Consider the following 25,694-nt stretch of genomic DNA (forward strand, 5'->3'; position numbering starts at 1 on the left):
TTTCAAATGAGCGGAGTAGCCCCAGTGCAGCACAGCAATTCTTTCTCCCTTCCTCCACCAGAATCTCCCACAGGGAAGGGATGGTGCATGGCTGCAGGGACCTGGTGTCCCTAGCTGTAGCAGCAGCTCAGGGTTGCACTGTGCTGCACCCAAGGTCACTGGGCACGCGCTCTGCGGAAAGCCAGCCAGCTGCATGCCTGCATTCCATCCTCTGCTTCCCAAAGGAGCTCTCAGCTTCGTACTGGCTTTGCTTTAGAAGCTTTATGGACTCTGAAGGCGACCAAGTAGCAAAGCGGGGAGAAGAAAAGCATTTCAGCAATACGTGCTTGTTTGCTCCCCCTGATGTGGTGCTTCGAAGATCTCCAGCCTGTGGGGAGACCGAGAAGGAATTGCAATTAAAAAAAAGCCACATACTTCCAACCAGTTTGCCCAGAAATGAGTATCATTGTTTGTATCAGCATGATACATACCAGCAGCATAAACTTGCAAGGGTATTTGAAGATTGCCTTGTTAATGATTTGTAGTGCAGGAGCATTCAGGATGTTGGTGGTGGAGTGGGACCGTGACAGGAGAATGTCAGCCACCCAATCCTGCTGCCATGTTCCTGTGTCCCCTGAGCCAGGAGAGGACCATGCAGCCACCCTGTTGGCTGCCAGCAGCTTTGTTAAGCCCAGGTTCAATTAGTCCCTAATGAGGTGATGAGAAATCCACCCCACCCATGATTTCTTTCTGCATAAACCACGGCTCATGCTGCAACTCTGTGTTGCAAGATGTGCAAGTAGCTTTGTGGGTGTTTTCACAAGCTGATAGGCAGCTGGATGAGCAGAGACTGGCAAAAAAACAGTTCCCAGGAAAGGCTAGAATCAGTCCAGATGCCATATGAAAGTAAGGAGGCTGTAAGTTGCTTTGAAAAGCAGCAGGACACTTGTCCCACCCTACCACATGGCCCAACTCTTTACAAGGGTAGATAGTGGCAGGACAAGCGGAAATGGTTTTAAGTTGAAGGAGGGAAGATTTAGGTTGAGTATCAGAGGGAAGTTCTTCACAAAGAGAGTGGTGAGGTGCTGGAACAGGCTGCCCAGAGAGGTTGTGGATGCCCCTTGCAACTGTTCAAAGCTAGGTTGGATGGGGCCCTGGGCAGCCTGCTATAGTATTAGATATGGAGGTTGGAGATTCATGATCCTTGAGGTCCCGTCCAATCCAAGCCATTCTATGATTCTGTGTAGGGAGGGCTTGTTACAGAAATGCTTTTCTTTCGATGATAGTATATCATGTTGTGCGGTGGTAGTTTTTATGGAAACTGTTACAACCTGACTGGTTTTGTTTGTTTGTTTGTTTGTTTGTTTCTGAAATTTACAGGCTAGAAGGAAAATGATGAAAATGTTACCTTTTTCCCAAAGCGGTCCCATTGGAATACGCAATGGAACAACAGGTTGCAATGATGTAAATGGACAGCTGGAAAACCCTTTGGCCTCAGTAGCTGAGCACATCCCTAGCTGTACTTCTGGAGACGAGATGTGGTCCAAGGAACAGGAAAAAATGAGTGAAAGGCCAGAGGCAGCCTGCAGGACCTCGCGGGCATCTTCCATCACCAGCAACGGGAGCTGTGCCTCCGCTGGGGAGAGTCCAGAGAAGGGAAAGAAAGGAATAAAGGGGATACTTACAACTGCACTGAAGAAAATGAGGAAGGCCAGGCCGCCCACCGGTAAGTGCTCAGCCTGCCCCTCAGCCCACCTCTGCATTGCCCCATTTCCAATGCCTTCTTTTGAAATAAATCAATGATATCTGCAGAAATTACTCCAGCTTAGTTACCACTAATACCTGGAACAATAAATTACCATTTTTCTGTTTTACAGGAAATCCCACACCAGATACATCCTGAGATCAAGTCTGACATTTTTAGCATCATCCCACAGCAGCAATTTATTAATTTTCCAGACATCTCTCTTCCTCCTTTATTTCAGGCTGATGCACATCTCCTTGCAGCAGAAAATCCTATTTGTTGCTAAGCAACTTTTGTTCTATTAGATTTGTGCCTTATTCTTCGTGCTATTGAGTTTCTACCCATCGACTATAGGAGTAATCCCATTGTTCCTGTATCATGCACCCAGCCCTCAGTTTCGATAATGCCTTTGTGTAATCAGCAGATGTCAATTGGACACTCCCAGCTTTTGTGTAAAGTCACTAAGGAGAACATTAAGTGAGATGAGGTTCATGAATAACATAAGCTTTCTCCACCCAGAGTTTTCAGTAAAATCCTTGCGTATCTAAGAGAACATATTTTGGGATATAACTTTTCCAGTTTCATAATTTCCCAGACTACACCATGTCAAGCAACTGGTGGCAGTTCAGACAGGATAGCTTAACTGTATTTATCTCACCTGCTAAATGTGTCATCCAGCCTATTTCTGGAAAACCCACATGGTATTTCCTCTAGCACTTCCTATTTAACTACATCTTTCCATCTATATTTTTTCTGAAGCCTCCCTTCCTGCTTGAGGTCATATTAATGGGGATGAATTGGGTGGTCTTCTCCCTCAGCTCATTCTTTCTGAAAATTACCTCCTGCTTAAGCAAAATATCCTCTTCACTTTGACAACTCTGGACTTGAAATGAAAGTAAGATTTTTTTCATCATTTTGGGAGAATTGTATGTTATTCAGACTCATTCTCTAGCAGTTTCAGATTTTATCAGGTTGTTTTAATAGATTTATTCCTTTCATATCCCTTTAGACTGTTGTGTGCTATTGGGTTCACCGACATTTACTCAGATTTGGGGGCTGCTTTTTATTTAATCCCCAACATTGATGCCACCCTCAGAAACCTTTGCATCTTTTCTTGTTCTCTGTGCAGTTATGCTGTCTTGCTCTTTGCTTTATTATGTTTAGCAAATTTTAATGAGAGTTAGGTTTGTTAATTCACATTTTGTTCCAACCCAGTTGTCTTCAAGATGATGCTGAATATTTACATTTTTTGCCCTAATATCACAGATATAATACCTAAAAAAAGATAAGGCTGATTTTTAAACTGTGCTCACAACTTCAGCATCATGCTGCAAAGTTTATCAGCACTAATCAGCTATTTCTTTAATTAGAATATATAACCCCATAAAATATACTTCTGTGCCAAAATTACTGTTAGAAAACCCATAGGAATTTGACTTTACTTTCAAGACTGGGCATCCATGTGGCAGACATTTTAGCTGCTTTGCTCTGACTTCCTTGCTTTGATCCCCAAGCCCGAGTAGTCCATTGGTCTTCATGGCCAATCCTTGAGCCAAATAACCACGTGGTGCAGGAAAACACACCATCTTGAATGGGCTCTTCGACTGAGATGCAAATGGCAGCTCTAGTGCCAGGGCATGTTGCTTTGTGGCTATTCCTCTGTTTTGGCTCCTTTCAGAGGAACAGTTACGTACTTACATATACAGTTTTTGCTCCCTGATTCTTTTTGTTTCTTGAGAAACTCACAGCGTATCCTCGGGGCTATTAAAAAATTTAAGAGACTCTCAGACCCTTGCATAGCAACCCAAGCAAACAAGAAACAACAACAACAACAACAAAATCACAATTCTAAATTTTGGAAAAAAATCATGGGTAGCACATGAACATCTGCTGATATGTAACAGAGCAGGGATGAGCATTCAGATTAGCATTATGCCACTCAACAGGAGACTAGGAATAACCTAATCTTTAAATAAAGGGAGAATTTCTGTGTGGTAAAGGAGCCCAAGACTTAACAATATACAAATGGGAACATTTTAAAAATGGTATTCGAAAGCCATGGTTTTTATACAAAACAGGAATGAAGATTTTTGCTGTTGGGTAAAGAAAGGCTGTTCTTTTCTCCTCAGCCAAACAAGTCATGGATCTCGTGGAAAAGCAGAAGCTCTGTGATGCTGTCCAGCATCTGATTGCCCTGGAGAAGAATGTGTCTGGCAAAAGTGTGGAAGGACTGACCATCACCCAGCAAGACATCGAGTCCATCTGCGATGTCCTGAAACACAGAGTCTTCAGTGTCTTGAAAGACTCTGTGCTTCTAGCGAGAACAAACCCAGAACTGCTGCAGCAGGCTGTAGATGCACTGAAAGAGCAGGAGAAAGAAGACCAGAACTGCACGTCAGAAAATCTGCCTGAACAAAACATGCAGTTTAGACCTAGAAAATGGAAAGATCTTTGGATGGCCACAGTAAAGGAGTCAGTAGATACTCGAATGAAGGATACGAGTCATACTCCTAGAACCGAGAACCTCTCTGCAGTTGGCCAAAACCTCCTGCACATGGGGAAGACGATGAAAGAAGATTTGATGGTAGTGGCACAGTACATTAAACAGCTTTATCCCCCTGAGTTTGATGTGTTTCGCACATATGCAGAGCTCTATCACCACCATTTTGCCTCTCTGGCAAAGAAAGCTGCTGAGTCTCAGTTGGATGACAAGGATGTCTACCTTCTCCTCTCTTGGGTGCACAGCATTTACCCAAAGTAAGTGATGCTTTCACCAACAGATTCTCTGGCTGCCAAAGCCAGACATTTGCTTGATTCATTGATTGGTATTCTTTGATGCAGTCCAACCCATGGTTAGATTTTGGAGTCAGTGACATTGTGCTAGCCAGAACAACCTGAAGGCACATCCTCAGGGCTGCTAGGCTGTAGCCAGTTGTCACTAGACCACACAGGCAGTGGACGTCCACACAGATATATAGGGCTTTGCTTGTGGCCCTCGTCTTATTCTTGGAAAATCTGGGAACTCTAGCCTGTGGCCTACTGGAGCACAAGGCAGTCAGTAAATAGAAAAACCTGAGCATCCTGGGCATGAAGGATGTTGTCCAGAGATTACCCAAAGTAATTTTTTCATTAGATAGCTTGCTGTATGGATGGATAGAGGTTGTATCCCCAAGCTCATTTGTACTGTTGCTCAGGGGACCCTATCTCTAACACAGTGCAGTGGCCTGTGCTAAGGACAGGATGCATTTACATCTGGTTTCTCAAGGAGTGTTAGCAATTTGCAACAGCAGCTGTCTTGAATTATGCTGGTCTTGGAAAATGTGATCGTTTGGCTTTTTCATTCCAGAGATATGAGAAAAGACCGTGTTTTAGCAGAGGAGCTGGAAAAACTTGAGCTTGGAAGCCTTTTGCCTTTAAGTCTGAGCAAAGAGCTCGAAAAGAAATACCTTGAGAGTGAAGAGGTGAGAATCTGCTCATTTCCTTCTCATCACATGCTGTGCATAGCTCCTTGAAGAGCTCTGACTTATCCTAAGTACCCACTTCCCACCCCTCCCCGTAAACCACACACCCTCCGAGAGAGAAGAAGCAGCAGGAAAGTTTTTTGTTTTTTTTTCTCCTTGTAGGTGGGCTGCTACTGGATGGGACTTTAAGTGTAAACTTCCCACTACCTCCTGGTTTGCCCATCTCTTTGCCCTGGGAGCTGGCCAAAAATTACTGCTCTGTTCTTGTAAACCTGGTGCTAGGGAGGTGGGAAAAAGTTCAATGGCAGGGCTTTGCTGGTAACTTTCCAGTTGTCTGCTAAATCATCATAAGGAGGAGCTTACAGTCTCATGTGCAGGTGATCCTCCCAGCCCTATTTCTGGCTTCTGCAGCCGTGCCAGAACTTGGGTGAGCACAAAGCACACAGGTCCAGTCTGGGAAAATGTGCCTCCTTGATAGAGAATCACATGGTCTGCAGGAAACAACAGTTGCTCCAATTTTTGGATCGCTCGCTCCTTATTGGACACAAAGAACAACTTTCACATCCCTCCCATAGCTTAGTGCTTTTGGCACTTTGGGCTGGAATTCCTGGAAAACGAAAGTTACAGGTTTTGCTGCAGTTCACAATGGATTGCAGATGGGCTGTGACGTGCACAAATGGGGCAGTGAACAGAGGTGGGTGCAGCTATTGCACAGCAGCCATGCTGCACAGCGAGCACGCAGGAAGGGTCTGAGCAGGGGAAACGTGGGACATCTTGATTCACTGCAGAGTTGGTAAGATGTCAGGAGTGCTTATGATAAAGGATTGCAAAATGAGCTCAGTAGGTAGCACTGTGTGTTACAGGTTACATATAACACATCTCTCAGGAAACTGAAATTTTGGCTTGTATACTTGCCTGTGCCCTTCCTACCCAGTGCTGACATACTGGGGTGGTGGGTCATGACCTTCATAGAATCATAGAACAGCTTAGGTTGAAAGGGACCTTAAAACCCATTCAGCTCCAACCCCCTGCCGTGGGCTCGTTGCCCCCCACCAGATCTGGCTGCCCAGGGCCCCATCCAGCCTGGCATTGGGCACCTCTGGGGATGGGGCATCCACAGCTCTCTGGGCAGTAGTGCCAGGGCCTCTCGTTCTTCCCCTGAAATATTTCAGACTTTACTGACTAGGGGAATGTTGTGAGAGGGTGTCCTTGCTGCTGGGAAGCTGTGGGTAGGGTATCTCATAACAAAGAGCCTTTATTTCTCAGCCATGGTAGACGAAAACTGCTTAACCAATGGGTAGGTGGGCAAAGAAAACTACCCTTGCAGAGGGCAGCAACTGTGGTATCTACTTTGTGGTAAATGGTGTTGTTTTTTGTTCTCTGAAGGCTACCATCAAAAATGTGCTGAGCAAATGCTTAGAAAAGGAAATCCAAAGATGGAAAGAAGACAAAGAACCAGAGAAACTCAATGGACATTTTCAGAGTGAACTACTAGCAATAATTGTTATCCAGGTAATACAGATATATATTTAAAAATAACAGCATCTTGTTTGTACTTAAGATCTGAGACTAACTGTAGTTAGTGCAGGAAGATAAAAGGCCAAGTTGCATGTGTAGGGCCGTAGCACAAGTGGGTGGCGTGAGAGAGTCTAAACCCATACTACTGGTGTGACAGGTGCTGGGACAATCCTTTTCACACCAGAAAAAGGAAAAAAGGAGAGAAAAAAAACTCCTTCCCCACTTTCTCAGGTGTTCTATGGATTTTCTTTGCCTACAATTCTTCTTTTTTTGCTTTGTTTGCTAGAGTATCTACAACAGCCAGATGAGAGCCAGGGATATCAACATCGTGCTGGGTGAAGAGCTGTCATGCCTACTGTCGACAGAGTTAGCTGCCTTTCTGAGAAGGTGTGGTAAGGCCCCAGTGGGCAGCAGTGCTTCCCAAGTGTCCTGATGCCATCATTCATCTGCCTGTCTTCCCATCTCCCCTCCAGCTACAAGGATGCTTTTGAAGACTTCAAGGAGAAAGGCAAGAAGCACAGACACTACAGGCCTGTTCTCATTGCAAATATTAACAACTGCTCCAATTTTAGGTAAGAGTTCCTTCCACTGCCAACAGTGGGAAATAGTGAGATAAAGGGAAGATGCCCCAGAGTAGACAGAGGAAAGCTTGGGAACCTCTCTCTGGGGACAGGTTATTCTGACCTTGGCAATATTTCCTTTCAGAGACTACACAGAGAACAACATAGCAGAAAAGGATGACAACAAAGAGAGGATACTTAGCACCCTTAGGGACATCGAGATCAGCAGTGAAGATGTCCTGCTTCAGCAGCTCTTTGCCCAGCTGAAGGTATGCACCCAGCCCACATTTGCTGTCTCATGGACTAGTTCCACCAGGTGGAACAGCAGTGGTGACAAGAGGGCACTGCGCTATCGGCCACCCAAATCCATGACTCAAACATGGTGACATTCATAGAAATTGTCACAGAATCATTAAGGTTGGAAAAGACTTCTGAGATCATCAAGTCCAACCCATCCCCACCATGCCCACTAAGCCATGTCCCTCAGCACCACATCATCAGTGAGTACCATTAGTTAATTTGGGGCTAGAATGAGCATTAGAAAGAATTTGACCTAAAAAATTGGACTACCTCCAATAAAGTCCAGTAGCACTGATACTCCCTGCTAACAACACCCCACTTCAGAAGGGATCTTAGCCATGTTGCTTCTCAGCATCAGCTCTGCCAGAAAATCTGAGCTGATGTCTTTAAACCCCAGGCAAAGTGTGTAGGCAAGGCTGTGCATGAGAAGTGCAAAGTGTTGATCACATCCAAGAGAAGTGCTGTAGGGGGAAGAGTCTGAACATGCATAGAAACTAAGTAGTTTTTCCTTTATTTTTCAGCCAATTTATAAGAAATTTACAGAAAATAAGTGGGAATGCAGCAATGAAATTATGAATGAGATCATTAAAACGACCAGCAATCATATTTCAGAGTTACGGACACTGAAGGACCCTTTTTACCATGTAAGTCAAAGAGAAATAGGCACAACCACATGCTCAGTGGTGTTGGTGTATATGTGAAACTTACTATATAAAAAATCTTGATTTCCTGCCTTTGTCTTTTTAGTAGTTAAAACAAAATTATGAAGATTTGTGTATTAGAGAGAGGAACAGGAGGAGGGGGGTGAGTTCCTGTTTCTCTGGAGTACTGTTACCTCTTACTTAACACTTGGAGATGTTTTCTAAGCATTGAAGTCTTCCCAGAAGGAAGCAACTTTCAGAAGTTCCCACATCTTATTAATTAAAGTACAAAGAGATTCTCGGTATCGAGGATGTCATGTTGCAGGTTGCAGGGAGGTTGGCAGTCAGTGTGGCCCCTCATGTTTGAACAGCAGTGGATGCTTGGGGGGACAGGCTTTGTAGCACTTGAGGTGTCTTTGTCCTTCATCCACAAACATCATCGAATCATTAAAGTTGTAAAAGACCACTAAGACCTTCTAGTCCAACTATCAGCCCGTTCCCACCTCACCCGCTAACCACGTCCTTCAATGCCAAGCAAATGACAGATGGATGATTCCACTCTCCTTCCCAACAGTCTGTCATTGAGAAGATCCACGTCCGTTTGGTGAAAGATTACATCGTGAGGCTGCTGAAGAAGAAGGTCAGCATGAAAAGCGCAACACAGCAGCAAAACCTGGCCCAAAGCATCTCCAAGAATGCTGCCGACCTGGAAGCCTTCTGCACCAGCAATGTACGTGAGCATTCACTTCATGCACGTCAGTGTAGAGCGTGCTGAGAATGCTCTTTTTGTGGCCCCTCATTGACCTTTCCAGCAAGCTTAACTTTCTGGAAAGAGCTTGGGCAGAGAGAGCTTTGCAAGTGCCAGCCTGCCCTTCCCAGACAGAGTAATGACTTCAGCCTCCTTTGTCCTGTAATCAGTTGTTTCTTTTGCAAATTTATATCAGTAAGGACAGGAGGCTAAGCTAGGCACGACACTGCTCTGGTTGCAGTACAGTTTGCATGGAGCCTGATTTCCCTTTGCTTCTGTGCCTTTGGGACTAGCAGTCAGGGGGCTTCTGCCAAGGGCTTCTCCCAGGATGCTCTGGCTTTCACTGCTGCGTTTCTGCGTGGCCACAACTTCCCTCTCTGTCTTCTGAGATCATCTCCATCCTTCTGTATCTCTGGAAAAAAAGAAAAAGAAAACACAAATCAAGCCCCATCTCTATCATCCTGCCCATGTTTGAGAGGAGATGGAGCGAGTCTGAACAGCACTCAGCATGGGCAGGAGACCAAGCACCCTTGGTGTATACCTTGGGGTATCGAGCAGCTAGAAACCAGAGCAAAGGTTCATCTGAGGGGCCAGGAAAAGGGTTTGGTGGTGCCTGGAGAAGTGGGAGGAAGGGCTGTGTCAGGGTCTGACCACTTCCTTTTCCACAGGGGTCTAAAGCCACATGGCTGAATTCAGTACTCCCCAAACTGGCTGAAATAATCCGGCTTCAAGATACAGGCGCTATTAAAATTGAAGTTGCGACACTCACCACGGCATACCCAGATATCCGGTAAGAGAAGCTGAAAGAGATTTGCAAATACGCATGTGGAATTTTAATTGAGCCATGAAGTAGCCACATATTAGCATGGGTGAGGCTCATACACTGACTTCTGTCAGATAAAAAATCAAGAGGGTAAATGGTGCCCAGTTAGCTGGATATTTCTCTTTGCACACAGCCTGAGCTGTGTTTTCTCTAGATATTCCATAACCAAAACTTAGAAAAAATCTGAAACTTGTCCAGGACAGAGCAGTCAGTTCATGGCCACCCAGTGCCATTGGACAAAAAAGAAATCTATTAAGAAGGGCCATAACTTGGAATATATAAATATGCCTGATCTTCTCCTTTGCCTTGGGGATTCCTCACACCTCCCCTGAGGTGCTGTGTCCTGTGTAGGATTACTCAATACTGGTACCACCTGGGGACTGACCATCTCTACAGGCTGGTGCAGAGGAGCTGACATCTGACATTTCTCTTTTGCAGCAAAAGACACTTGGAAGCATTCCTGCACATCAAAGCTAATTTGTCACGTGGAGAACTCAAAAGCATCCTGGGCTACCTGGCAGATGGCACAGCATCCAGACCGCCCAGCACCCCACTCTTCTCCAGCATTAATGTGTCCTAGGCCAATGCACCCTGTGTGGGTGAAGCCAGTACTGTCCTCTGCAGCAATGCACAGCACTGCCACCTTTTCCTACGGAAAATACTCTGTCCCAGTCTGGTGCTCAGTGTCCCTGTGGGAAGCACCATTCACCATGCATGGCCATGAGAAAGGGATGCCTGTGGAAGGACTGTGCCTGCAAAAGGACCAGGGATGCTCCTTGCACCAGACACGGCTCCCTCCCTGGTCTCCTTGACGTCATCTTATCTCTGCCCTGGTGCTCTGAGGTTTGTTTACCTCACCAGGTGCTGTGAAGCCACGTCGCTGATTCCCCAGACCAAGCAAACAACTCCTATGAAGCTTTTTGTCTGCTAAGGAAAGAGAAGAAAAGAAAAAACTGAAGCCAGAAAGCAGAGATTTTTGGAAAAGTCTCATGAGAGCATGCTTGCTCTCCATCTGTAGCCCTCTGAGCCACTCAGAGACAGCTGCATTAGACTGGTGGGAGATGTCAGGGGTCAGGATAAGACACGCTCATGCATTCTGGAACTCCTGTTGTGGAGTCTCCCTTCTTGGAGATAGTCAAAAGCCGTCTGGATATTGTCCTGGACCATCTGCTGTAGGTGTTCCTGCTTGAGCAGAAGATTGGATCAGATGAAGCTAGAGGTTCCTTCCAACCTCAACCATCTTGTGACTGATTCCCACCTCCCACCATACTGTAGCACCCCCAGTGGTTTGGGGTGGCCCCAGCTGCATGCTCTGCCCCTTTGAACAGCGTTGTCCAGGGGCTTTGGGGTTTCCATATCAGCCCCCAGAGCCATGACTACCCTCACAGTGGTGGTCTAGGCAGTTCTTCCTTCACCTCTGTGAGGTGGGAGCACTTGGCAGTCTTCTTCCCTGCTACAGTTACTCCTTCCAGCACATCCCCACCCCACTAATAACAGGGCTTAGGTTAAAACAGTGCACTGCAATAAAATCTTGTAGGTAAAGCACATTAGGTATTGCTTAAGCCCTCCCTCCGGAGGAAAGGATTCCTGACCCTGTTAACAGCATGGGCTTTGAATGGGTGGTGAAGCTGGTCTCAAATGCCATTAAAATATCTTGAGCTCCCCATCTGTATCACCATTTCCTCACTTGCTCTTTCCCCTCACATTGTAGGGTAGATTAGATGTGAAAACACAAATGGGTCTATTTTGAAACTATGCATTGTTTTTACAACCCATTTTTCTGGGAAATGAATCCCTTGCCAAAACAGCAATGTGTTTGGTTGAAAACCTTTCCCTTCAATTTTCCTTTATTTCAACTTCTGTGTCAGCCTGTAGAAAGTCAGTCCGGAAGGAAGACATAATGACTCTGCAGACCATACAATGTATTTATATGCATATGCAGTATACTATTGGTGTATTTTTGCATCCAATTTTATTTTTTTCTCAGTTAGAGATATTCATTTTCAATGTTTATATTTAAACAGTATTCAAACATGCTAGGAAGCTGACTCATTTATTCTGTCTCTGGCTGTTATTTGCTGTGGTGCCGCATAAAGTCCCACCTACTCCTCCAAAGGCCAACACATCTACTGCTCCCAGCCCTCTCCAGTGGTCATCACCACTGCTGCCAGGCAGGGAGAGTGCTTATTGGTCCCATAGCCCTGTTCTCCATGCTCCCTGGAGCCAGGACTGCCATATGATGTGACAGTTACGAGCACAGTTTGGTGGGTGTGGTGGTGATGGTCAGCAGTTGGACTAGATGATCATAGTGGTCTTTTCCAGCCTTAATGATTCTGCGTGCTGAGTTTGTGGCATCTAATACAACAATGTCCAAAAGATCAGCTTTGATGTGCTACCAGTCTCAATGTCAAATAATAAAAAGATTCGTATTTGAGATGCATTTTCTCCTTTCTGCTCCAGCACCCCTGTTCCTCCTCAGTTTTCTGCTCCTGTTAGCAAAATATATGTAGGGAAGGCAGAGTTTGGCCCCAGCTGGCACTGCTGGCCCAGGTCTGCTCTCTTAGCACTTACTATTTATATTTTGTGTGAAAGTACTTACGTTTCTATCTGCAGCCAGGGGTAGTGCATGGCTCTCCTTTCATAACTTCACTCACACTCACAGAAACTCCCTTATACATGTAAGCTCAACTTCACATTAGTTGAACTCTTACTCTAAATACAATTTATAGTCAAACGTTAAAATGACTTCTACCAGCACTGAGCACTCATGACAAATGTCACCTATTGTGCAACGTTTTCTTTCTCAGTTAAGTGAAAGGTCATGTTATTGCTATAAATAATTACATTTTGATTTGGAGATCTGTTAAAGGCCTAGAGAAAAGCATCATATAAGTGATTACATTGGCCTTTAAAAAAGAAAAAAAATGATTCCAACTAACTCAATTCTTGAAGAAAAATCATGAGTCTATTTATACATCGTAATTAGAATGAGTAGAACAAAATGGCTTTCATACACATTTTATGAGCTGTATGGAACCATGTCGTGCAATTCTCTTCATCCTGCTATAAAAGCCTTGGCTTTCAGAGCCCAGGAAGCCAATTTATTTACCTTCCTGAATGACTCAACATTTACAATGGCATTTATTCATGTGTGGCATATTACACATGGCCAGGTACTTGCAGAAGTTCGCACAAATGTCTTCCAATGACAGTGGCAGATTAATACTGACAAATAGCAGTCCTACAGACTAATCAAATAAAATTGTCCGCGGACAGGGTGCCTGGATTTTATCATGCAGCTTCTATTGATACTTTTGACCCCACTTTAGAGGGGGAGAAAAGGCAAGGTGATACAAATAAAACCAGCTTGCATTTAGTTTCAGCAAGTATTAACTAGGAATGAGCATGGCTGAGGAAGGACATCAGTCAAGAGTTGGACTCAGTGATCCTATGGGTCCATTCCAGCTTGGGATATTCCATGATGCTATGTTTGATTCTATGGTCCAGGGAGCAGGTTGGATGCTGGTAGCCTGGGTGTGACACCAGCAAAACCCCACTTGCGCAAAGGACTGTCACACTTCGGGTTGAAATCCACAGGAGTAACTGCTGCCTTCCTGCACAACTTAAAAGAGGATGTGGCTGCATCACCCACACTGGTATCTTAAAAATACAAACTAGCTTTCCTGTAGCCACATGAATACAAAGCAGCTTATGTCAGGGATTTAGGAATTACTCAGCACTGCAGCAACCACAGATTTCCCCTTTAGCAAAGCTGCAAATCCACACAGCTAGGAAGGAAGAACACCTCACCTGCAGGAAAATCAGAGTACATGCACGACAGCAGCTGCATATCTGGTTGCACTTAACTAGAGGAGGGCTGATTGCATTTTCTTCGGCAATATGCTATTGTGAAGTGAGCGTTCTTGCTGTGGACACCATTTCTGTTTGCTACCCAGGGCTTTCTCCTCTAGAAATTGAATTAAAAAAAAAACCTTTTTGAACTGACCAACTTGAAGCTTTTCCTACAAACCCATTTTTCTTCCCTCCTCTGGCTCTTGTCCTCTTAGAGATTTCCATTTACTTCTTTCACCTCTCCATGACTCTCAGAAATTCACCCCAGCTCCCCTCCAAATACCATCCAGTTGTGGTCTTGGGCTGTGTTCCCATTACACTTCAATTCCTTGTTCAGCAGATGGGACCCAACAGGGCACACTGAGCACCCAGAAAGGCCATCATTGAGGAAGATAAGTAGCAGTGCATTCCTCGAAGTCATTTTCACCCAAACAGAACAGAACTCTTGAACTGCAATAACTCTCCTATTGGACGAATAGAAGAAAACTTATCATTTAGCGGAAAAGCTGAGCTCTCAAAAGTATTCATTAACATCAGAACAGCTGTGATGGGGAGAGATGAACTCTGAAAGGGAGGAGGCAATAACAACCTCTCGGGTAGAACAATATTGGTCCTGGAGCCTTCAAGAGCTCTCAAGCCCTGTCCCAAAGGCTGGAGGCCAACCCTTAAGCCCAGCTGGCAAGAGCAGTGCAGCCCCAGTGCTCAACCAAGAGTACAGATTAGATAAACTACCGTACCACACTAGCCTTGACATCCCTTGATGAGGAGGCAGATGTGAAGGGGATGTCATCTGGAGATGATGAAAGTGCCATAGCTGCCCTACCTGATGCAGGCAGTTTTCTGGAAGCATTGCAGGATGCTCAGTAAGAGGCACCCGCTCCACTTCCAAAGGACCACAGGGTTCAGGGTAATTCGAGAGAGGCAGGACCCACAGACTGACACTGTGATTTCACTGGAGCAAAGAAAACCATAAGAGTCACAGAAAAACGGAGGGGGAGGGAGAAGGGAAGGAAATCAAACAAGTGTAACTCCTGAATGCTCTTGGTAGGTTAGACCTGCTCCTAGAGGGACCTTAGCAGCTTTCAAAGATCACACAATCACAGAACTGACCACATCCTTCAGTGCCACATCTCCATGGTTCTCAAACACCTCCAAAAATGGTGAATCCACCCCACCGGGCAGCCTGTGCCAAAGTATTACCACTCCTTCAGAGAAGAAAAGACAACCAAAGTCACTCTTTTGGGTAACACTGATAATCCTGCCTGGCACAAGCAGTAATCCAGATAACCTTTGCTGTACCACAGTAAGGAAAACATTGGAGGTGCCCTAGAGAAACAAAGCTGCAGAAATACAGACAGTGAGGATGAGAGAGCAACCTCCAAGTACCTGCCATGCACATAGCTGCACTCAAAAGTCTTTTGTTGGTCTTTGTTTAACTTTCCAGTTCAGGATCTCCTTCTGATCCATTATAATACCATAAAGACGGAGGTATTACAGGGGAATGCAGGGACTGCCCAAGTTCCAATTTTGTTTGATTTGATTTCTCTCAGAAGCCTCTCTTGAGGAGCTCAGATTGCATTTACTTGGGGAACATTTTGTCAGATCAGCATGTACAGCACAAAATCAATAGGAGCTTTTAAAGACAGACAAGATTCATCTGTCATCCAGAACAATGTCTGAAGCCAACTTTTCTTGGGTAGAAACCACAAATTACAGAAAAAAAAAAAAATAGTCTCCACCTTCTTCTACCTCCCTCTGAACTTCAGTCTCCATGTCCCCTGAGAGCAAGGGACACAGCCCATCTCCCCATGTAACCCAATCAATTAATTCAGCATGAAATTGCACTGTTTCTGACTGAGTACTTCTTCCCAGTGTAAGTTTCTACGATCTCACATGAGCAACTCACTACCACAAACTTCAGTTCATTATCTAAAATGACACTAATCTCCTATTTTCATACATTTCTATATAGGCTGACTTGAAAAACAAATTTCTGCTTTCAGTAGTATGCAAGCAATGTTTCCATGCTAATAGATAAATTAGCATTAGGAAAATCAACACACAGCAGATCTCTGCAATCTGTTTACATCCCTTTGCATACAGGGAAAAAGATCCTTAATGGGGATGCTTTCAAGACAGAAATGGAGGCAATAAAATCCATAAGTTTTAAGTAAGAGAAGTAATACTTGATATTTATGTAATTTCTTAGTCTACCATCCTTGAATCACACATGTACACAGTACCCCCTCTTACACTCCATATCTAGTCTTTTGTCCAGTTTCAGACCTTCAAAGAACATTTCTCTGGACACCGAACATTTTTTCCTCCTTGGAAAGAGGCTACATCACGGTATTTTGTTTGGCCAAATCACAGCATCTGGGATTTGATAGGTAGTCAAGCTGAAGTGAGACCTCCTTCCTCTTTCCGTGCTCTGCCATGGTGCACGCACTGGGTCCCACTGTGGGTCCTGGTCATTATTTCTTCTGTTTATTTTGCCTTTGATTAATACATCAGGGACTGTTTCCATTGTTTTCCACTGATCTGGAGGCAGAGCAGCCATTGCTAAAAGGTAGCTCTAGCACCATTGCTGATAAATGATACCTTGTGGAAGTTCAGCTGTCTGAGTGCCACGTTTCCACGTGATCAGCAGTTCTTAATGCAGTTTCACTTCTCACTCGGAAAAAATTGAGCAGAAGGGATCATTCCCCTTCTCCTGGGGAACAGGGAATACAGCACCAAGCATGCCAAGGAGTGTTTTAGTATTTCCACAACCAGAGATCACAAGGGGAAAAAAAACCAAACACTTTGTAGCTGGGATTTCTTATTCAATCTGTGAAACTTTGGTGCCATCTGAGGTCAAAATGCCTTCAGAAGTGAAGCAGCATGTGTCAAGCCAAAGCTTAGCTCAGCAGACATGCAGCCTGATTAGGAATACTTTGGCCCCACAAAAGGGACCCAGCCCTGCACAGATGCACCTTGGCCAGTCTGCAAGAGCAGTTCTACACACAAGCATCCTCTCCTAAACTCATCCCTGCAATTACACAGAATCACAGAATGGCCAGGGTTGGAAGGGACCTCAAGGATCATGAATCTCCAACCCCCTGCCACATGCGGGGCCACCAACCTCCCCATTTAGTACTAGAGCAGGCTGCCCAGGGCCCCATCCAACCTGGCCTTGAACACCTCCAGGGATGGGGCATTCACAACCTCCCTGGGCAGCCTGTTCCAGCACCTCACCACTCTCACAGTAAAGAAAAATAGAAGTAAAGAATTAGCCACAACTTCCCAAAAAGAGCCCCTTTCCAAGCTGTGTGGCCAGAGCTCTTGATGTGAGCAGCTGAATTCAGGGTGAGGCATTTTTATTTTGCAGAGGCATTGCTGCTCAGTCTGTGTCTGCTCCTCCTTCATGGTCATTCCTTCATCCATCTGAATGCAAGAAGTACTGTGAATGAACGCCAAACACAACTTATTTCCTACAGACAAATACATGCCCATACACAATGTGTTTGTAAATCAGATCAGTAAAGGGAAGAGCAGGAAGGAGGGGCAGATAACTACAAAATAGCAAATCACTAACAGGCTTCGCACAAAGCCAGTGCCATGGGAAAGTAACATTGCTGACTTGCACCAGGCAGGATGGCACTGAGCTGTGATTGAGGCCATCGAGCAAGAAGACACTTACAGAATCATTAAGGTTAGAAGAGGTTACTAAGATTATCTAGACCAATCCCAACCCACTCCCACCATGCCCCTCCATGTCTTGTCTCCACAGTTCTCAAACACCTCCAGGGACAGTGACTCCACCACCTCTCTGGGCCACCTGTGCCAATACTTGCACCAAACAAGACAGTGACATTTGCACCAAGCTGTACTAAAGACAGATGCCAGGGAAACATGATGTTGGTCTGAGGGAATGTGGTGCAGCATCATCCAGCCACTGCATGCAGCACTGCCCCATTATTTCTGACAGAGTGCGGGGTATCTGATGGGAAATAAAACCAGCTCTTTATCCCTGAGAGCTGAGGGCTGATTGCAGCCATCTCTACCACTAACTGTATGAAAAGTGCCAGAGCACAGATGCAAGACAGATGGCAATTTCATCAGCCCAGGAATGCACATAGCCTGTGAGTCCTCCATCTCATATTTCCTCTGTCCTCCTTCTCCTTTGTTGTCCAACACAGGTCTCAGCCTGTAACTTTTTGGGAAAGAGGTGGCTGTGCACAAGGCTGGTTCAGTGCCTGGAGAATCCCACTTTTCAAGTGGATTGAAGCTATCAATTGTGCAGCAGCACAGAGTGGCACACAGATTTCCCATGCCACCATCCTGCTGGCATGCAGCGTGCATCCATGCAGTCAGCCTGCAGCTAGCAAAAAATTAGGACAACAGGGCTTATTTTTATTGGCCTGCCTCCACACAGATGAATTGTGTTTGCTTTGTGTTTGTTTGCTTTAATTTTTCCTTCATTACAGTAAAGTATTGGCAAGAGAACTTTCAGCCATCTCATGTCCCATTCAGCTATCACCAGCTAAGAAAAGAGAAATCAGCCCTGAACAGTCAAAAACTTACTGAGTTAACATAATGCAGCCCATATTGCTACAGCTATACCTAGCTGTAATCACAGAAGTGATTTCAAGTCATGTTCTGCCCAGATTTAAGCATGTAGATAAGCTGTGTGTCTATAAAGCTGTCCAGCACAAGGCACATTAAAATATGCCTCAGTTCATAACGCAAGTGGAACTGAGCCAAGCCAAAAAATTCTTGAAGAAGTGGTTTGCATTTTTTTGTTTTGTTTTGTTTTTCAGGCCAAGCCAGATGCTTAGCAATACCACTATAGACATTGCCTTATGCTTCACTGAGGGAAGAGGCATTTAGCCTTGTTCCCTTGGAACAGCCATCTGTTTGGGTGGCCCCTTGCACCCAGAACCACAGCACAGCAGATCTTCCTCTCTGAGCACCAGGAAAAAGATCTGTGCTGTCCTTTACAGAGCAGGAGGTAAAGCAGAGATGTGACCTGTCCTCCCAGCTCCTGCCTCCTCCCCACTCCACTTCTACCATGATAGTGATCAGATGCATACTAGGATCTCTGAGCAAAGTGAAGCGAGCCTGGAAGCACAGCTCCATGCTCCCATGCTGTGGACAGCTATGCAGAAGAATCTAGGTGTGATTCCCTTCTGCACTTGTTGCCCTGCCTGCAGCCCCCACAATGAGCCATTCTTCACCCTCAGAAACAGGAATAAGGAAGCACAGAAGTGATAGATGCAGACATCAGAGGCCATGTAAAAGCTTTGTAGAATCTTGTTCCTCTAGCAAGTCTCTCCCACAACGCCTTACTTCTCTTTTACTTTCCCTGTGTCACTGTCACTGACCACTCAGCAGTTAATTCTGAGTTTCCCTATTTGCTGCATTGACCCATTTCACTTTTTTCTCCCACAGTTATCTATCTGCTGACCTTGAACAAAACCAGTGAGCTAACATCACAGGACCTAGAAGCGGGTTCCTCCTTTCCTTGACCACATCTTTTCTCCCCTCTGCTCTTTGCATTGATCTGGGCTGTCTGTGGCACACACGTGCTCCTTGACATTTCAACCCCTCTGATTTCCCTCAGATGCTCCAGCTCTCCAGTATCACTGATTTTGCAGTAATTCAGGTTCTTGATGGCCAGGTTTGCAGATTTTTTCAGTGCCCCTGAGCACCAAAGGGTACCAAATAGTATTTGTGCACTGGTTCTTTGAGAATGAAACCCAGAGGACCATGAAAGACTCCAGTTCTCCCAATGCTTAAACACCAGCAAAACAATCTGGGCCAGAGTGCTAAATAACTTCATGGAATTGTTAAGGTTGGAAGGACCACTCAAGTCATCCAGTCCAACCATCAACCTATGCCTGTGACTGCTCTAGTCTGTGTCACTCCATGCAACATCTGACAGGGAAGACTGACACTTCAGTCCTATGGATTGAGCAGCCTCTGGCCAGCAACAATCAAGTAAGAAAGGCCTCACTCCATGCTCCATGGGTTTTTACCCAGTCTTATCCAGGAGATGCTTACTTTCTAAGAATGCCTTTACAGACACCACAAGCTTAAACTGCAACACAACTAATGCATTAATTAACCACACGGGCCAGCCACCAGACTGTCATGGAAAAGGCCAACGATGTAGAAGGCCACTAGGTCTTGAAACACTTTTCCTTCTCACAGTTCTAGCTCCAGCCAGCTAATGTGTTTGAGGGCAGAGTTCTCCTCATGGAACATATTGAGGCATTTCAGTATGGGGTCATTTTGGCTGAGGGTTAGTTAGCAGAGAAGGAACAGAGAAGAGTTGCTGACCCTTTGTCGAAGCGGAGTGCATCAACCAAGCCAGGATGAGTAGCATGGCGGGAATAGTACAGCCCAAACTGCACCACATACCTTAGGGCAGATGCCAACCACCACACCTCCCCAAAGAAACTCTACCATTTGGTGGCAGTTTTGCTTTGGGAGGCTTCCAGCAATCTGATATTTTACTGATATTTTAAGTCGTTTTCCTGGACCGTAGCAGAGCATATCCTGATCGATATCCTAATTCTAGCTCTCCTCCTTCCCCCCCAAGCCCACAGGTTCCATCAGCTCCCCAAGGTCATCTGCACATGGGGTAGAGGATGACTGCCACATGAATGATGTCCCCTGCCATGTGCACCACCTCCTACTCATCACTGGATCATTTCCCCATAGCAACCAGAAAAACTGTTTATGCCATTAAGTAACCCCAGAAAAGCATCCAATAGGCCAAGGAATAATAGCATTAAACTAAAGGAAGGTAGATTCAGATTATGTATAAAGAAGAAACTGAGATCCTGACACCACTGCTCAGAGAGCAGTGAGTGCCCCGACCCTGGAGATGCCCAAGGCCAGGCTGAATAGGGCCCTGGGCAGCCTGGTCTCACAGGAGGCAATCAGCCCACAGCATTGGTCCCCTTCCATAGGAACACTAGGAGTTACTAACAGAGGAACAAGAAATTATGAAGATGGAAGTCTGCAAAACATCTGAGGAAAGAGAAAAAACTCTCTTTTCTAACCTGGAGGTATCAGATCAAGACAGGGGACACAAGACCCAGGGCCAAACAAACAGCATGCTTTCTCACAGAGCATATCACTAAGCTGTAGCAGCTCTCTGGTGTAGTAGGGTGCTGCATCTGCTAAAAGATGAGCTGCGCTCAGAAGGAAAGAGACAAAGATGGAAAAAGAGTAACAGGAACAAAACATCATGAGCTCCTTCACAACAAAAGAGATAGCAGATAACAAGTTCTAAATTACTCCCAAAAAAGCAATGATCATAAGCCAGTTAAAAAAAGAAAGATACACTTACCCATCTCAAGGATCTAGGCTCACTAAATATCTCCCAAAAAAAGGAACCTACAGGTAGAGACCCTTTCCTTGTGGCAGTTAGCCCTTAACTGAAGCTTAGGGAGGGGTGGAACCTGTTCACACAGGTGAATTGCTTTCTCCTGTGCTCCCAGGGCTGGCTGTGTCCCTTCACCAGGTGCTCAATCAATGCTTCAGACCATGACTTAGCAATTCCCATCCACTTTCAAATGCAGACACTGCTCTGGCTCAAGAAACATGTAAGCCATCAACTGTAAATGTCTGGAAGAGTATTTGGGGGTGTATCAAGTTTCTTCCCATCGTTTCAGTTTTCTCTGAGCATCTATTTTTGTCACCGGTTGTAGAGAGAGCACTGGGCTGGAGAGATCTTTGTCCTAAGCAATGCAGCTGCCCTGTGCCACATCCTGGGCTGCCCAGCTGCTTGGGATCATGGGTTGAAGCATCTTGCTCCATGTGGTCTGCATTCTGTGGTTAGTTTAATAGAGCCCATGTAGTGCCAGAGGTTCAGGAGGAGCAATGAGTATCTTTGTGAAGGTCACCCTCAGACCTTGCTGAACCTCTGCTGTACTCAGCTTCACGCTCCAAAGCAGTCTGGTAAGGCAGGTTGGCAAATCAGTCTCCTCATAGTTCTTTTCAAGAACTATCTTCTGCTCTTCTTACTTGTCACGCAGTGGAAGAAAAAAAACTGACATTATGTTAAATACGGAAAATATATTTCCAAGAAAGCAACTGCACTTACAAATTCAAGTCAACTCTAGCTCACTAAAAACTTCCAAATCTTTTCACACAGTGCTCCAGTTTATTGTGAGCCTGGAGCCCTGCCTTGTGTCCCTGTTTGCAGCTGGGACTTGTGTTTATGCTCCAGTATTAACAAGAACAAACATCCTGAGTGAGCATCGCTTCTTGGTGAAGCACCACAGAAAGTGAGGCCTTGCGGGAAATCCCACCCTTACACGGGCTCACTTCCCAAGGAGCAAGGCCATGGTGGGTGGTGAACAAAACAAAAGCATGATTCTGAGGAGATACAAACCTTTCTAGCTACCCTTAATTATTTTTTTCCCCCTCTTTGCCTTTTTCCTTAGTACAATAGGTCAATGTTTAAAGATCACAGAAGAACAGGAGTGGTTTTGATTCCTTGCTCGCAGCTCCATTGACCCTCTTGCTACATCGTGCTTAGGAAAACAACTCTTCAGACAAAGGCCATAGAGCCTTTTCCTTCTATTTCTTTCCAGTGGATGAGAAATAATGATCTTTGCACATTAGCACTCAGACAGGCTGTAGTGAGCTCAGCTTGGCCGTAGGGCTCACAGGATGCTGGCACCACTGGAATCAGGCTCTGCGGCCTCCCATCCGTCTTCCCATGCAAAGCAGGATCGTCTGCAATGCTAGCTCAGGTCAGCCTGTGCTTTTGCCTAGCAAAGCCTTGGAAACCTCTGAGTGGCGAGTCCACCGCGTCTCTGGGCTGCACAACATCTTTGGTCACAGAAGTCACGGAGACACAACCTGTGCCCATTTCCCTGTGGTGTACCATTGGCTACTACTGAGAAGCGTTCAGTTCTGTCATCATTGCAACCACTCTTTACATAGGTTGCTTTATTCCATTCTACCAGGCTCAGCAAGCCCAGCTTCTGCAAACTCTGTTCACTAGCCAGGAGCCCTAGGCCCCTCCACTGAACCATCTCACTGGCAGCACATCCATCACAGGGGCAACACTCTCCTGCACATGTCAGCAAATAAATTATGAAGGAATGAATTCAGGTTGGATATTAGAAAAAATTTCTCTGGAGTCTTCTGTCACTGGAACATGCCACTCAGGGAGGTGGTGGAATCACCATCCCTGGGGGTGTTCTAGAAACATGGAGATGTGGCACTGGGAGACATGGCTTAGTGGGCAATGTTGGTGATAGAATGATGGTTGGACTAGATGATCTTAGGGGTCTTTTCCAACCTCAATGGATCTATGACTTCAGTGGAGATCCCTATGGCCAACAGCTGTGGTTTTTCAAGAAGACAGACTGCTGCCACTGTCTGCAAGTCCCTTACATCAGCTCAGCATATTGGGGGGAAGCTGGAGGCACATGGGGGAGGACAGCCTTTGATGTGGGTGTCTTTAGGGAGCAGTGTGCATTTCCAGAAGCAAAGGAGAGACACATTGTGGTACAGCAGAAGATGTTGTAACACTTGGAGAAGAAAGCTGCTGCCTACAGTGCATTGACCTACAGTGACTCTTCACTAATGGGAAAAGTCATAAACAGAACTCACAGCTTCAGCTCGTTTTCTTCAAGCAAACAGCTGCGTTAAAGCAGGCCAAATGTGACCTAAAGTGCTTGTACCCCTTAGTTATACCCCAGTGTTGGTTTTGGCCAGGAGCTGCTGCTCTGTTAGCCACACAGATATTTAGCCTTGGCCAAGGCAACATTCCTGTTGTGAGCTTGCTTCTTGGTTGCCTCCCCTGAAGATGGGTAGGTCCTGAATGGTGACCATACCCACATTGATGTCTTGCCCTAGAAAAATAAGAGTCTTCTGAAGACCTCCAGGGACTGCCAGTGTCACACATGAGGATCCTGATGCCAGTGGTGACTGATGGATGGTTATGGTTTATAGGTTGGCCATCAACTACACATCCACCTCCTACCCAATATAATGCAGCTCAGTTATTGCTACCATCCACTGCCTTGCAGGAGGGGTAAAGCATCTTTTGCAATGCAGAGAGTTGGGCTACCCCAAAACAGGCAATAGAAAGGGCAATCCCTTCTCACTGCATGTATTTCAGACCTCCTTTGGTGCAAAATTCCCTCTGCACAGCACAAAGAAGTCAGCAGATTAGTGTTGCAGCAATGCCTGGCAGCCCAAGAGAACCTAGGCCATTGGAGAAGCTTGTCCCCAGCCTCACTTATAGCCAGGAGGGAGGGATCCAGCTGCAGCACTTCTGAGGCAAAAGGAGAATTTCAGCAATGCTGAATCCTCGGGAGTCCAGCCTTGCAAAACATCTGAAGCTAACACGAACATCTCTGTATTCACAAAAATGAAAATCAGACAGCATCTGAGTAAAATCAGAGTACTGTTCCCTCAAGGAAGCTGTCTGTCATTTCCCCATGGATGGAGGAGCTCCTTTGGGGAAGGGCATGGCGTTTCCAAACAAATGATTCAGGCCATACTCTGCCTTCTGCAGTAGCTACAGCCTTGCCTTGACACAGCCCCCTAAAGCATGCACAACTGTGAGCTTACATCATGGCTGGCAGCCTCAAATGTTTCCAAATGCTGGGAGTGACACGTGATTTCCCAGAATCGCTGCTTTTCCCGTACCCTTCCAGCCCCACGAGCCCCACAATCCAACCCACCGCTCTGCGTCAGGGTTGAAGAGGGAAATTCCTAAATACAGAGTTTGGCGGCTCAGCCTGCATTGAAAGTCAGAATGCATATGAGTGAAACAACAGTGTGGGGTTATCTGTACATGGGGAAAGACAGAAACAAAATGTTGATTCCTAATTCTTGGATAAACACGGGATATGGCATTGCATGAGCAGCAGAGCTATGGGGCTCAGCACCCTCTTCCTGCCACTGTTCTGAAGGTGAGATGAGTGATGAGAAACTAGGGATGGGGAAAGCAGAGTGACATTGGATCTCAGCACAGGAGGAGCTGGGAAAAACACAGTCAGCAGGGGCAGATGAGACGCAGTAGGAGAGACCTGAGGTCAACCTAAGGAGAACATGGAGTCTGGAGGAGTTGGCAGCAACTCAGGAAATAATATTGAAGGCACGAAGTCTCCCAGTGCAGAAGGGGGGATATGAAGTGTGGTGGGAATTTAGCTTGCTCATGAATTCCTTAATCCTCTGAAGTTTGAGGGGGAATTACAGACAGAAACAACACTTACTCAAATTCCAGCGGATTCATGTCAAGCTGTGGCATAGGCACTGGGGAACAAGTAAAAGCCAAAGCCAGTGCTAGTACCAAGGGGTGAAAAGCACCACGGGACATAACTGTAGTGCTCAGAAATGCATCTGCTCCAGCAGTAGCCCTGGTTGTACAGCCTGTGCCACCCCCATCCCTGCTGTCCCCTGCTTTATGCCCAGCCCTGAGCTCTGCTCCGGGAGGGGTGCTGTGGGGGATGTTTATGTAGCTACCCTGCCAAAACAAAATGAAATATGAGAATGATAACAAACTGTGCATCCAACTGCAGCCTAAACAAACTGCAGGCTTCTAGAGATGGATTTCATCTGCTTGCTTTGTCCCAGACAGGAATTAAAAAGGCTTATTAAGATTTTGGATGCTGAAATGCAAAGGATGCTCTCGGGACCTTCAGGGACTGCATGCAGGGAGGCAGAGGACAGGATTCAATCTTGCAGCTATCTAGGAAAAAAGATCAATAGGATGCAGAATGAGTATAACACGATGACACAGAAGTAAACAACTGCACAAATGCAGGGAGGAAACTGCCCATCCAGCAATAAATGCAAAAAGCCAAACACTGCGGAGTAATGAAGGGTCACAAACGGGCTGTGTCAACACATCGCTGTGAAAAAGGAAATCTCTCGCTGGAATTTGCAAAAACGAGCTGACACCTGCCCAGCATGGAAAGCAACTCGGCAGCTCCATTTGTCAGCATCGAGAGCGGGCTGCTGTCTGCAACGCGAAGCCAGCGGTGCCCGGGAAAGCGCTGCAAGAAGCAAAGCCCCGCGGGTAGCAGCAGCAGCAGGAGCAGCAGCAG

General features: G+C 45.8%; 2 protein-coding genes across 2 annotated transcripts in view; one reads left to right on the plus strand and one right to left on the minus strand.

Annotated features, from left to right (window-relative positions):
- Positions 1 to 1,337: 1,337 nt before the first annotated feature.
- TNFAIP2 (TNF alpha induced protein 2) lies at positions 1,338 to 12,208 on the plus strand. Its single transcript, XM_010711942.3, has 11 exons — positions 1,338 to 1,705; positions 3,853 to 4,480; positions 5,070 to 5,184; positions 6,571 to 6,696; positions 6,989 to 7,089; positions 7,176 to 7,274; positions 7,408 to 7,531; positions 8,084 to 8,206; positions 8,778 to 8,933; positions 9,620 to 9,741; positions 10,213 to 12,208. The coding sequence occupies exons 1-11, from the start codon at positions 1,372 to 1,374 to the stop codon at positions 10,352 to 10,354; spliced, it is 2,070 nt and encodes a 689-aa protein (XP_010710244.1). The 5' UTR covers positions 1,338 to 1,371; the 3' UTR covers positions 10,355 to 12,208.
- Positions 8,941 to 25,694, minus strand: part of LOC104911248 (exocyst complex component 3-like protein) — a 56,002-nt gene continuing 39,248 nt past the window's right edge. Inside the window, exon 13 of the transcript XR_004159983.1 lies at positions 8,941 to 9,363. The gene's annotated coding sequence lies outside the window, so the exon portion shown is untranslated. The remainder of the gene's footprint in view (positions 9,364 to 25,694) is intronic.

The sequence above is a fragment of the Meleagris gallopavo genome, chromosome 5 (assembly GCF_000146605.3).
Source record: "Meleagris gallopavo isolate NT-WF06-2002-E0010 breed Aviagen turkey brand Nicholas breeding stock chromosome 5, Turkey_5.1, whole genome shotgun sequence".
In the NCBI taxonomy this organism is placed as follows: domain Eukaryota; kingdom Metazoa; phylum Chordata; class Aves; order Galliformes; family Phasianidae; genus Meleagris; species Meleagris gallopavo.

Bases quoted from the DNA above. Each gene is read 5' to 3' on its own strand.
- TNFAIP2 (XM_010711942.3), top strand. From the start codon at position 1,372: ATGATGAAAATGTTACCTTTTTCCCAAAGCGGTCCCATTGGAATACGC. The intron at 7,090-7,175 runs GTGTGGTAAGGC...TCTCCCCTCCAG, and splicing joins TTAGCTGCCTTTCTGAGAAG to CTACAAGGATGCTTTTGAAG. The intron at 7,532-8,083 runs GTATGCACCCAG...TTTATTTTTCAG, and splicing joins AGCTCTTTGCCCAGCTGAAG to CCAATTTATAAGAAATTTAC.